This window comes from Myxocyprinus asiaticus, chromosome 44, assembly GCF_019703515.2.
Source record: "Myxocyprinus asiaticus isolate MX2 ecotype Aquarium Trade chromosome 44, UBuf_Myxa_2, whole genome shotgun sequence".
In the NCBI taxonomy this organism is placed as follows: Eukaryota; Metazoa; Chordata; class Actinopteri; order Cypriniformes; family Catostomidae; genus Myxocyprinus; species Myxocyprinus asiaticus.
This window is the reverse complement of record NC_059387.1, coordinates 29979879-29993234: the sequence shown is the minus strand read 5'-3', so window position 1 is coordinate 29993234 and position 13356 is coordinate 29979879. Positions and strand designations below refer to the sequence as shown.

Below are 13356 nucleotides of genomic sequence, written 5' to 3'. Positions count from 1 at the left end.
GCAACCAGGAATAACACACAAATGGAAAGGCATCTTTAAAAAGATGTGTCTTTAAAAAGACGTTATGTGTGTGCTGCTCTTTTAGAGAAATATACTCTTTTAGAAAAATATACTCTCTTATTTCTGCCGAAGCACCCAGGGGCGTTCTCTGCAGTGCACCAGTGCAGAGGAGGGAGAAGCCATTGAAATGCGCCATCAGATCCAGCATAGGTGAAATGAACAGTCAGCTCAGTGAACATCGACCGTTCGGCTCCGAAGAGAAAATCTGAATGAGTGGTTGCATACCAGCTCCTTTTATACCCGTATGTCTGGGGGAGTGGTATGCAAATACCACTCGCCAATTTTCATTGGCCTTTTATCAAAGACCAGAGGTGTCTTGGGCTCCCAAGAGTGACCCCTAGTGTCACTACATCGACACAACGTCGAGTGAGTGACATATAGGGAACTTCAGTCACAATGAAATAATATATTTTGTGATCAAACTGACACTATAACAGTTAGTCCCAGTACTTTAATCTGATTTGACAAGCTTGCGGCCCATATTGTGTCTAAGGCCACATCCGCACTAATCCATTTAGTTTGAAAACTCAGTTTTCAGTTTCCCAATAGCAGTATGTGGTAATATAGAGCGTTTCCGAAATGCTTCATTTTCGGTGGAGGGAAACGGTGTACTAGGCCAAATCCACACTAATACGTTTTCCTTTGAAAACGCATTCATTTTGCTACGTTTGCACCTCTCATCCTCCACTGAGAATGGATCGTTTCGGAAACTCTCTCCATTACCGTATACTTTGGAAAACGCTGATGTTAGGAAACTGAAAACAGAGTTGTCAAACAAAGACGCATTAGTGTGGATTTGGCCCAAGTGTGGATGAAAAGCATAGATGTAGTGAAATCAAAGTGTTTTCAACTCAAAACATATTAGTGTGGACATGGTCTAAAATGTAAGTTACTCAGTATTAACTTCTTGTCTATAAACTTTAGTATAAAAGCAAAATCACTCTCAATTGTGTTGTGGTACTGAATTCTTCACAGCTGTGATGGCTGAGATATTCAGTTTAACAGCACTCTTGCTTGTATGATATTTCTTAATTGGCAAAGGATACTGGCAAAAGCTTACGGGTCATTAAACTAACATTGAAACCCTCTATAACATACAAGGTTTGTTTCACACCAGCATATGTACAGAGAACGGACACTCTGGAAGCTGTACAGTATCATACACATACAGTAACAAAAAACTGTAACATCAGTATTACTACTACTATACAGTTAATAACAAATAATGAGTGGGTTTACATGCACAATATTACACCAATTATGCTTAATAAGCCGACAACGTTTAAGGTCATAAATGCCTTAAACAATTTTCCTTTATTAGGGTAAGGTCATAAACGTTCTAAGTAAAAACCGATTGGCACACGTAGATTTTTGCCCATTACTCCAATTTCTTGTGGCTGCCTTTACCGACGTTCTTACCGGTTTATCCAATGTGCACAGGTTGTGCACATCACATTTTGATGTCAATTACGTACCATGATCAGATGATTTCAACTCTAATGTAAGCACAGTTTTCTTGTGTTGTCAGAGTTTTTAAATGAACTAATGTTTGGTAGTTATCAGTATATCGGTGTGCATGTAAATGCACTCATTGATAAAAAAAAAAAAAAAGCTAAAAAAAGAGGTAAACAAACAGCAATTCTGCAGACATTCTTTGGACGATGTAATGAGGGCCCGTTGAAGGCTGTGGCCTGGTTGCATGGGACTGAAGTTCTTTGAGGTTCTCTTTCTGCTGTCTGGAGGTTTGGTGCTTGAGCGGCTGGCAGATGTTATGTTGTCCCTGGGGAGGAGATCAGCTGGGGTGGCCTACGTTAACACACATATTTAATTTCCGTGTGGTTCTGGTTCCAAAAGTTCCTGAAAGCCCCCATGAAACATCATGACTTAGGCCCACATAGCATAAACAAGACAAAGTCTCGGATTGTTTTGTGTATCTCCGATTCAAAACCAGGTTTGCATGTGAGGCCATACATCTTTAAAGTCAGGTTTGAATAAAAGAAAGAAGAAAAAACATAAGGCAGGTCCATCAGAGATAGAAAATCTTCTAAATGTCCTTCAAAAAAGAAATGAGATGAGTAATAAAAGAATGTAACCACCAGGTGACAGCACAGAACAGGGTTTGGAGTCAGTTAGTATGTATCAGGCGCAGAGGCTGCACTGTCTGCCAGTGATGAGGGGCTGTTCCCACAGTTACTGTGCTCCTCTTCTGAGTCTGCAGAGGAGAGCAGATATTTGGCACATTTAGAGCTTGTGTTTCACAGCTCCGACTGAGGTCTGACACGGGAATGACATGCTACGACCACTGACATATGATGGAATGGTTCGCGCAAAAATGAAAATTCTGCAATCATTTACACACACTAATGTTGTTCCGAACCTAAAGACATTCTATCTTCCGTGGAACACAAAAGGAGGTGTTAGGCAAAATGTTAGCCTCATTCACCAAAGAAAGTCAAAGGAGTTTGGAACAGCACGGGGGTGAGTAAATAATGACAGAATTAGTCATTTATTTTTGGGTGAACTATCCCTTTAAGAGGAAATGAGGGGAAATGAGAACAAAATATCTAATTTTGAATAAACCAGAGTGCATTGAATTTAAAAACTTCCCTTAATAAAGTTAACTTCCACTAAAGTTGTTGAACAATTGTGGGGAATTGATTAAAGGCATTTAATAATTGCACACTGGGATGAACCAACATTTGCTCATACATAGAGTAGATGTCCATATTTTTGTCTGACAAATTACACAGCAAAAATGCAGAGAATGCCTGAGAACACTGAATATGGATGTGAAAAATGATGTGTGCAAATGACCAAAAAAACAACAACACAGCATTGTGATTTTAAAGTGGCTCGGTGAAGCTCTCCAGCTGATAGTGGCTGAATCCCAAATTGTATATTATCTATTGCAAAATTCTAATTAGTGCATCCCAAATAACTGTATGTTGAAAACAGTATGCCAAAGGTGCCCAGATGGTGTACTATTTCCAGTGGATTTTCAAAGAATGTATCTGTGCATACTTTTTGGCCTAACTTGTAGTTTTGTAGTAGCTAGTCCCAAAAAGTATGTAGATTGCACACATTGTGTCCAAATCGGGTTTCACGAGACTATAAAAACGACATATTACAGTATCTGTTCCATGTTGAGCTGAGTTTTTGGCAAGTTTTTGGGTTGTTACCAACACCAGTGCAGTACATACTTTTAATACATACTGTAGTAATAGTAGTAGTATGCGAATAGGGTTTCAGCCACTGTGTGGTGCTGGTAGCAGTTTAGGAAGATGATGCTGTTACCGTCTGAAATTTTGTTTTCACTGTCGCCACTGTCACTGTGTGAAGGTGAATTCAGTTCCTCGTTTCCTGACAGTTAGATAAGACACTGGTCACTAACTGAGCTCGCTTAAAGGGACAGTATCCAAAAAACAAATAGACGAACAAACAAACAAACAAAAAGACAGACCCTTTCCTCTGTAAGCTAAAATTTGCCTTCCTTCAGTATACTGACTGTGCTGCAATAGTATTAAAAAACAAACAAATTAAAAGACAAACCATTTATCTGGTCAGTCCTACAACCGCTTGAAGGAATAATTCACCCAAAAATGAAAATTCTCTCACCCTCATGCCATCCCAGATGTGTATGACTTCTTCTGCAGAACACAAATATTTTTAGAAAAATATCTGAACTCTGTAGGTCTATACAATGCAAGCGAATGGTGACCAAAACTTTGAAGCTCAAAAAGCACATCAAGGCAGCATAAAAGTAATCCATACGACTCCAGTGGTTTAATCCATGTCTTCTGAAGTTATCCAATCAGTTTTTGGGTGAGAACAGACCAAAATGTAACTAGTTTTTTTACTGCACATCTTGCCATTGCAGTCTCAAGGTACGATCATGATTTCAAGCTCTGTTACACTTCCTAGCACTTGACGCATGCGCAGAGTGCTAGATGGCACTAGGGAGTGTAATCGAGCTTGAAATCATGATAGCCAAGAAGACTGCTGATGTCAAGATTTATAGTGAAAAAGGAGTTATATTTCGGACTGTTCTCACTGAAAACTGAAGATCGCTTCAGAAGACATGGATTAAACCACTGGAGTCGTATGGATTACTTTTATGCTGCCTTTATGTGCTTTTTGGAGCTTCAAAGTTTAATCACCATTCACTTGCATTGTATGGACCTACAGAGCTGAGATATTCTTTTAAAAATCTTCGGTTATGTGCAGCAGAAGAAAGAAAGTTATACACATCTTGGATGGCATGAGGGTGAGTAAATGAAGAGAACATTTTCATTTTTGGGTGAACTATTCCTTCAATAAACTGACTGTGCAATCAGTTTGGCACTACATGGCTTTGCTTTAGTACAGCACATATTTATTTAGCTACGCATTTTAGTAGTCATAACAAACACAATATTTTCTGTAAAAAGAACATGTCTTGCAAGAACATAAATGTATATACACTACAGAGATCAGCATAATGTAGCACACAGCACCACAATATAGGCCCCAAAACAGAGTACAGAACTAGTAAGTAGTGTACATAAGTAAGTACACTAGTTTGTGAACATTACACACTTACATTGCACGTTATACACCACACAGCACACTATAAATTATTGAGCATAGTATACACTATAAAGCACACTACACACTATACAACATAGACAACACTATATAACAATAGATAAGTGTACTAAAAACTATTTAGAACAAAGCCATTACAACTTGGACATTCAAAGTTTTGCTTGCAATAGTACCTGGTTACTAAAACAACAATGGTAACGAAATTAAATAGTGTTTAAGCCATAATAGTATCATTTTTCAGAGTACTTCATAGTTTATTGTAGCTATTATACTATAGTTTATAGTATAAGTTATAACTTTGACAGCGTGTATCATCATAAAATAGTTTTACATATATTGAGTAATTGCAAAAATCTACTTTCAGAACACTCACCGTTTTGTGCTTGTTGACTGTTGTCCGTATCACTGCCGGTCTCTGGATCTTTGGCATCAGATGCTGGCATTTGTGCCTCATTTACCCCCCCTGGGTCTTTATTGCCCTCTTCTTCTCTGGGCTGCTGCTCTGTGGGTTCCTTGTTATCTACTGTAGCTTTTCTTGAGTCCTCTTGATTTTTTGAATCTTTCTCCTTGGCGTCGTTCTCTTGTCTTGCTTCTTTTTTCCCTTTGTCTTGTGATTTCTCAGGTGAGTCTGTGTTGATTTTGTCTTTGTCAGGTGTTTTAGTATTATCATCTTTATTTGTTGTGCTGTCATTGTTCTTCGTGTCTGTGGCACCATCGTTTTTCTTCTCATTCTCTTCCTGTTTAGCCTTCTCTTCTAAATCTAACACACAAATTCGGAGATTGGAACTACCATCACTGTAATGCCATAGAGTGCAACAGTCTGGCTCGGGAAGTAAAAGTCCCATTACTTTTTTCCATAGACAAATTGATTTTCAAAGATAACATATAACCTTTTAAGACAGACCTACCGTGAGCTCCGTGGTTGTTCATTGATGGTATATGCCTCTGTTGAAACCATCAGTCCACTTTATTTCCACTTCATTTTTAAAAATCATGTTTAAGAGCAGAATTCCTAGTGAACTATCACACTACCCCTGGTCCAGCAGAGAAAGATCCACCAATCAGAGAATCGCGGCAAACAAAGCCTACCAAAAAAGTCCAGAAGCGACTGCCCACTTCCATGACGCACTGTGATTGATACAGTCGGCCTCCCGACACCCTCAAACTACATATCCTGTATATTTGTATATCATATTATTTAGCATTAAATTTATTGTTTCTATACTTATAATCCCAAAAAGTACAAACAAAGGCACGCACATTCAATTTATACCATGTGTTAGGGTGCAGACTCCAAAAAACTCCAACAGTAGAAACAAAGGAGATGCACACCTAAAACAAAATTCCCATCAACAGGATTTTAAAACAAGTAGCAACTTCTTGAGCATCCCACTCTCACAGGAAGAGCGGGATTCTGATGATGAAGAGCGAGATGCTCGAAATGTTACTACTGTAAAATAAATAGTTATATATATTTCCATCATTTGTTATTCGATTACATCATTCGCAATGCTTGTATTTCGTGCCCTTGTGAAAGACGGTAAGTACACAGTCTAGTTTGTACCTTTGCCGTTTTTGAATTTCTTGCTTCAAATTAAAGTTTGTAATGTTGTGATTCACCTCAGAGCTGGTTGGCTTTGTTCGTGGCTTACAACTCCTTTATGAAGGATTTTATGAAAAGCCTAAGCAGAAAATAAATGGGAAAAATACTTCCGGAACCCAGACGGCTGAAAAAGTGGGTGGGAACTGTTGCACTCTATTGCCAGACAACAGTTCTTTATGCATGAAATTTGTGCCAAATAGAGTTACGTTATAAAGATTTATATTTGTTTATCTGTGTGTGTGTGTTTATACATATACCTTTGGCCGCTTGCGCTTTCCATTTCTCTCGGTTTTTTTGCACTTCCTCATTCCAGGTGCCCTTGAAGGACTTGTAATCGACAGTGTGTATGGAGCAGTTAAAAGAGGTGCCGCTCTCTGAACCTGTGCTTCTCGCATTAGACCGTTTACCATCTGTTGGGATGTTATTCAGACTGCATAAACACACAGAAAGAGAGGGTTTATTTAGCATCCACTTAATGTTTGGCTTTGGTTAATATGACAAAACATCACTTTTAAGTGTAATGTCTTTAGTTGTCAAGTTGATGAAGGACACAAAGACTATGAGAGTTTCCATAACAAGACTCGGAATGTGTGTGCTTGCGTACCAGAAAGAAATACCAGGTCACCTGAATTATAAGGACACTCTGGTATATGTAGTAGGTTCATACATTATGACTTCATCTAAGTGGATTGTGGAATTAAAACTGGCCAGTGCACATATGGGAACTTTTGTGTTTGCATAAATGTGTACAGATGGAGATTATCTGTGGTATACTGCCAATTACAACAAAAATAGTTTTAACTCATATCTCAGTTTGTAAAAACAAGGAAAGCTCATATCTACAGGAATGTAATTACAATGGAAGTCTATGGGACCAGACATTCCAATGGGTTTAATAGCAGAAATGTGCATCTTTTATTTTCGATAAAGCTCTTATATTAAGTCTTCCATACAAAAATGTATGTTTTTTGATCAGTAAAGTTGTTTAAATAGTCCTTTTATTGGTGGGACTACTTTTCCTTCTAGATTAAAGTGATGAATTTACAGTGGCTTTCTGGTATTCTTGCACATATCACTTGAAAGTTACCTGGTTTATTGGCTTTACATAGTCATGACCTGAGTTGAAAGATTAGATATAACTTTGCATAGACAAGGTCTGTAAGAGAGTTTATCACACAAGTCTCATGTTAACACATATAATGTCTATTCTTGTGGCTATACTTTCTAAACAGTTCATATTTTAAAGCGTATAACAGTGCAATGCCTTGTCCCATAGACTTCCATTGTAAGTGCATTAATGCACACATGATTTTGGCTTGTTTTTATAAACTAAGGGTTGAGTCAAAATTGGTAATCCTTTGGTAATCAACAGCATAAGGGATGTGTCCGAAGCCGAATACCTTATTCGGAATGGCACGAATAATCTATTCAGAATATTCCTGCACATGGAGGATTCAAAAAATAAATAAATGTGCATGCGCGATTTTTCCACTTTTCATTTCTAGAAATACTGTATATAGAGGGTCGATCACTAATTCTGCACTTGTTATTTAACTAATTAATTATGTCCTCCACAAAAATATATGAACACAAAATAAGCCTCAAGTGTATCATAAAACTTTCTGTTAGAGATTTACGGTGCTTTCAGTTTGTAGGCTATATACATTTATTCTCATTTCATTTAATATTCATATTTGTATTTAATATTCGCTGCAAAATGTGTGCTTGACATTTTACAATTGCTTGACACCTCGTGCCTCCAGAATATATCAATGATATAATTAAATAATAATCATTTTAATAATGTTTATTATATTAATTAATAATTTAATTAATATAATAATAATAATAATAATAACAATAAATTATTATTATTATGATATTAGTAATAATAATATTTAAATATGTAGGCCTATCCAAGGCATATTTTAAATACAGAAGCTATAGCCTAAATGTAAGATGTTAACATTCTAAAATGAGTTTTGACGCACTTCCGGTTTAAACCACGCCCACATCCGGTTCTTTCCGAATACAGTTACAGTTACAGATAATATTGTCATAGTAACAGATACAGATACATATAATGGCTTTGCAGCACACCCTTAAACAGCATACCATAGAGCTGTGTCATTTTATCAAACACACACCATATCTCATCTAGAGCGTGTTAAATGTAATAACTTTGCACATCAGCTTTTTGAACATGAGCTTTAATCATTTAATAGAACAGTGCCATTGCCGCCCATTCAGTTGTGCTCACCTGGATCGTCTGAATCCAGACAGGCCAGAGTGTGAGGCCTCTTCGACAAGCGGAGAAACAATTTTCTCGATCATGTCTGTGAGGACAGTGAAGGTAGGCTCCACGATGAAATCAATGAAACCTGTGTTTGAGAAGTGAATGAAACATCTTGACACAGATGTAGATATACTATTTCATGCTTTACTCACACATGCTTGATCACTCACCGATCTGAGACTGGGCCACCATGGTAGACTTGCGGTCACAGAGAGGAGAGAAAGGCAATCCAAGCTCCGCCTCCTTATCTCCCTGTAAAACACACCAGACAGGCTATAACTCAGACAAACACACTAGCATCATCCAATCAGCTCGTCACATTCATTCATGTTTTTGTTTAAGCAGTTTTGGTTATAAAACGGGTAACAGCATAATTTTTTATCCTTTTACTTTTTATCTGGTTATCAAGGTTTTTTTTGCACCTAAGACATATTTGCATCATATTTTTAGTTTTTCATGAACATTTTGCACACACTCTCTGGCAATTAGAATTAAACTGGCTGTTTTTTTTACTGCTGTGCCTTAAAGACTACTATGTAAACACCATGAAATGAGTTTCAGCGATTTGCTGCGCTTACATCCAGGATGCGGGTTTGCGGTCGGCTCCAATATAATTAGCACTACCCTATCCTTTAATGATCTCTTTGCAAAGCTTGAACGTTTAAACTTTTTAGAATTAAATGCAGATTTAAATGACCATGGACACTGTTAAAAATAACCTTGAAATACGCAATTTTTTTAAGGAATTATGTTTAGGAATAATCGAATCTGTCGTACTTCCTCCTTATTACGACTGGGCGGTCCAAGTTTCCAAAGTGTGAATAAGCACCGCTGATGTGTCCTCACACATTTTAATACAACTCAAATTACTCCTTGCATATCGGGTTCATTCTCTGTGTCCCTAATTATTCCTCTGAAGTCCATAACACTTAATTTGCAAATATCATAGTTAATCCTGAGGAACAATAGCTGTAATTATCTTTGCTGTGATGATGTTCTGTGTCTTTTTGCCGGGTAATAAAGCTGTGACCTCTAAAGAAAATAGAATACTAAACAAATTACTTCAGTTCTACATGAGAGAGTTTGCTGATCAAAATTCCTGGGGAATGATGTTTCATTTGTGCTCCTGCTATTACAATTAAAATGTCTGGAGCTGCCTTACCTGGTGATGAACTGATCAGTTTCAAGTTAAAATGTCAATAAATCAAAGTTTCAATTTCAGTCTGTCAGTTACACCAGTGTTATTTCAAATCTGACAATCAGATAATTGGTTTGGCTCTACAGGAGAGACACTCATCTTTTAAAATCACACCATGTTAGGATAAGAATTAGATGATTTTCATGAAGTATGGAAACTGAGCTGTACAAAATTATTTATTCCATTAAAGAAGAAAGAAAACTTGGTTTAGAGCCAGCGTCAGCAGGGGTGGACTGGGAAGAGAAATCGGCCCCGGATTTTACATACAAACTGGCCCAAAAGTTGTTGAACGGGTTGGGTGTCGCTGTCCTTTTCTGCATATCGCTGCCCCCTTCGGCGATGCCGCTTTGTGGCCCGCTCTGCATAACGCGGCAGCCCATTTCAGTTTATCGCGGCCCATTAGGCCCCATTTCCCCAAGTCCCGGTTCTCCCGATGGCCAGTCCACCCCTGATCGGCCCCAATGTGTGACGGCCCACTGGGAAAATGCCCGGTATGCCAGATTACCAATCCAGCCCTGAGTGTCAGACGTTAACTTGTTTATAAGGGACATTTTTCCATTTATTAAAATGGAAAATGTGTTGCCTATTGAAATCAAAGATTCATTTAATTGAAATAAATTCTCAATCTGAATAATTGTGGCTGTAACCTTCAAAATAAAATAAACACAAGTATTTGGTGGTATTACAGTTTCAAGTTGGAGTATTATCTTCATGCTATAGGCACTAAACCCATAATTAGATACTGTTAGCCTAATAAACTATTATGAAACACATAAAGTGTGAGATCGCAGATAAAAGGTTAACTAACATTAACATAACTAAGGAATTAACTAACATTTTCATAATCTGGGGCATTTTAATCACTTTCAATAGCATTTTTTCCTCGAAGTCCAAGTTAATTTTTGCTATTCTGAATGACTTTATATATGACTTCATGGAAATGCAAAAGCCGTAGAATAAAGTAAACCAGCCGAGATTCAAATGTTGAGGATGCTGGAAATGGAAGTTTAGAGGAGATTAATGGGATTTTTACAGTGGACGTTACAAGCTTGGAATGCAAAATAGGATTAAGACTCAATTTGAGATTGGATCAGAGAGGAGATGACTATAGAATGGAAATATGGAAGAGGTCCCGAGAGAAAGCTCAATGTGAGATTTAGGAACCATAAAAATTGTTAAGGGAGTCTCAGCTTCAGACGGCAGGCATATTGGACACACAAATGGCAAGTGCTTTCTCAAAACAGCAATCTCCAGTGTGATTGCAAACATTTCTGGGAGTCAGAGTACACAGGTTTTTATTGGTCCACCAGGAAACTAAGTCTTGGACTGCTGCTGGATTTGAGTTTGTGAGGTTCAAGGCAAATTAAATTCAAATCAGATATTTTGAGTTTTGTTTGTAGTACCGATTTAGTGAAAAGGATATCCTTGATGACAACTGTATATTCTGCTTTGTAAGAATTAGTAAAAAACTATTTACTATACTGGTCAAATTAAAAGGAAAAACATGAAATTGTATTTTTCATGAAGAAAATAAAGACAAATTTTTTTGGATCATTAAAATGATTATTATTTTTTTATGTTTTATTTTTTTGCATTATGATATTATTATACACTAAACATCTTGTAATATAAATCAGCATTAAATAAATTCAATAAAATAAATATTACAATGATGTATAAATAATTTACAATTAACCTTTTTCACATTATAGTAATGAAAATGAAAAATGTTTGCATTAGTAGTGATAATTATTTTTATGGAAAAATATATTATATACAGTATATGACCTGGACATGTTTTTAGAGATTCTGATGACAAAGCCCACACAAATTTTCCATTTAATTTTTGGTGACATTTGTACAACCGTTTCACATCAATCTATTATTGTAGCATAAGCGAGTTCAGATTTTCTCACCCCTCATACATTTTACTTGTAGGTCAGGCAGCTCCTTCCTGTCCAAGTGTGCATCTTTTAGCCAAAATAAGCTCGAAAGTTGACCAGACTTTGCTGATAGTCAAACAGTCTGGCTCTGCCAGACTAACAGGAACTGACCTGTCTGAAGAACTCCTCCAGCAGTGAGGTTGTCCAGCGATGGTGCATGTTCCAGTTTTTGGCAGGGTGGCTGATATCAGCCGTGTGCAGTAACAGGGATAAGGCCTTAGGTTTATCAATCCTGTAAAGGACAGAGAGGTTCAGCTCTGCAAAGCTGTTATAAACACTCTGTCAAACCTTTAAAGGAATGGTTCACCCAAAAATGAAAATTCTCTCATCATTTCCTCACCCTCTTGCCATCCCAGATGTGCATGACTTTCTTTCTTCTGCTGAACACAAACAAAGATTTTAGAAGAATATCTCAGCTCTGTAGGTCCATATAAGGTCCATATAATGCAGGTGAATTGTGACCAGAACTTTGAAGCTCCACAAAGCACACAAAGGCAGCATAAAAGTAATCAAAAAGACTCCAGTGGTTTAATTCATGTCTTGTGAAGCGATCCAATCCGTTTTGGGTAATGTAACTCCTTTTGCACTGTCCATCTTGCCATTGCAGTCTCTAGGTATGACCATGATTTCAAGGGTCACACTTTATATTAGGTGGCTTTAACTACTATGCACTAACATTAAATACATACAAGACTATGTATTTACTATGTAACTACACGTTGTTCTGCAAAATATCCACATTTGCTGCTACTGTGGTTAAGGTAGGTTTAGGAGAAAGGATAGGATTCGGGTAAGGATTAGGGGTTAGAGTTATGTTTTGGGGTAAGAGTTGGGTTAGCGGTAAAGTTAACAGTGTAACTACAAATTAAATCCAGGTGCTTTAAATGTTATTACAACAACATGTATGTACATAATAAGTACATTGTATCAAATGGTTAACTACATAGTAGTTAAGGTGACCTAATATAAAGTGGGTCCTTTCAAGCTCTATTACACTTCTAGATGCTAGATGGCACTAGGAAGTGTAATCAAGCTTGAAATCACGATTGCCTAGGAGACTGCTGATGTCAAGATTTGTAGTGAAAAAGGAGTTACATCTTGGTCTGTTCCCACCCAAAATCTATTGGATCGCTTCAGAAGACATGAATTAAACCACTGGAGTCTTATGGATTATTTTTATACTGCCTTTATGTGCTTTTTGAAGCTAAGGACCTACAGAGCTGAAATATTCTTTTAAAAATTCTTTGTTTGTGTTCTGCAGATGAAAGAAAGTCATACACCTCTGGGATGACCTGAGGGTGAGTAAATGATGAGAGAATTTTCATTTTGGGTGAACATTTCTTTTAACTATGGATATGAATATTTGTAGATGCACAAATGTGTGTGATAAACTAAAGATCTCATAACCCTGATGTGTACGACACAACTCACGCTTCAGGCTGCTGGAGGAAGTTCTTCATAGCTTTAATCTGCTGGAAGTGGCAGGACATGTCCGTGGCCAGGACCATCTCAACCACCAGGGTCCGAAATTCTCTGGGGAAAAAAAGAGTGTAATTTTCAGTATTTACATTTCACTTTTAAAAATAAGTTCTTTAATGGTTTTGTTTAGCATCTTAGGTTCCCAAGAACCCTCTTCACAGGAAGTTTAAATGTATAGGGTCCTTAAGTCCGC

At 37.3% G+C, this 13356-nt stretch overlaps 1 protein-coding gene across 1 annotated transcript in view; it reads right to left on the bottom strand.

The window, feature by feature from the left end:
• The window catches only part of LOC127434639 (dual specificity calcium/calmodulin-dependent 3',5'-cyclic nucleotide phosphodiesterase 1A-like), a 78938-nt gene that overhangs the window by 6593 nt on the left and 58989 nt on the right, over positions 1 to 13356 (bottom strand). The window contains exons 10-15 of the mRNA XM_051687524.1: positions 13116 to 13217; positions 11796 to 11916; positions 8714 to 8795; positions 8508 to 8628; positions 6505 to 6677; positions 5018 to 5404 (exon numbers count right to left, since the gene is read on the bottom strand). Coding sequence (XP_051543484.1) covers positions 5018 to 5404; positions 6505 to 6677; positions 8508 to 8628; positions 8714 to 8795; positions 11796 to 11916; positions 13116 to 13217 — 986 coding nt within the window. The remainder of the gene's footprint in view (positions 1 to 5017; positions 5405 to 6504; positions 6678 to 8507; positions 8629 to 8713; positions 8796 to 11795; positions 11917 to 13115; positions 13218 to 13356) is intronic.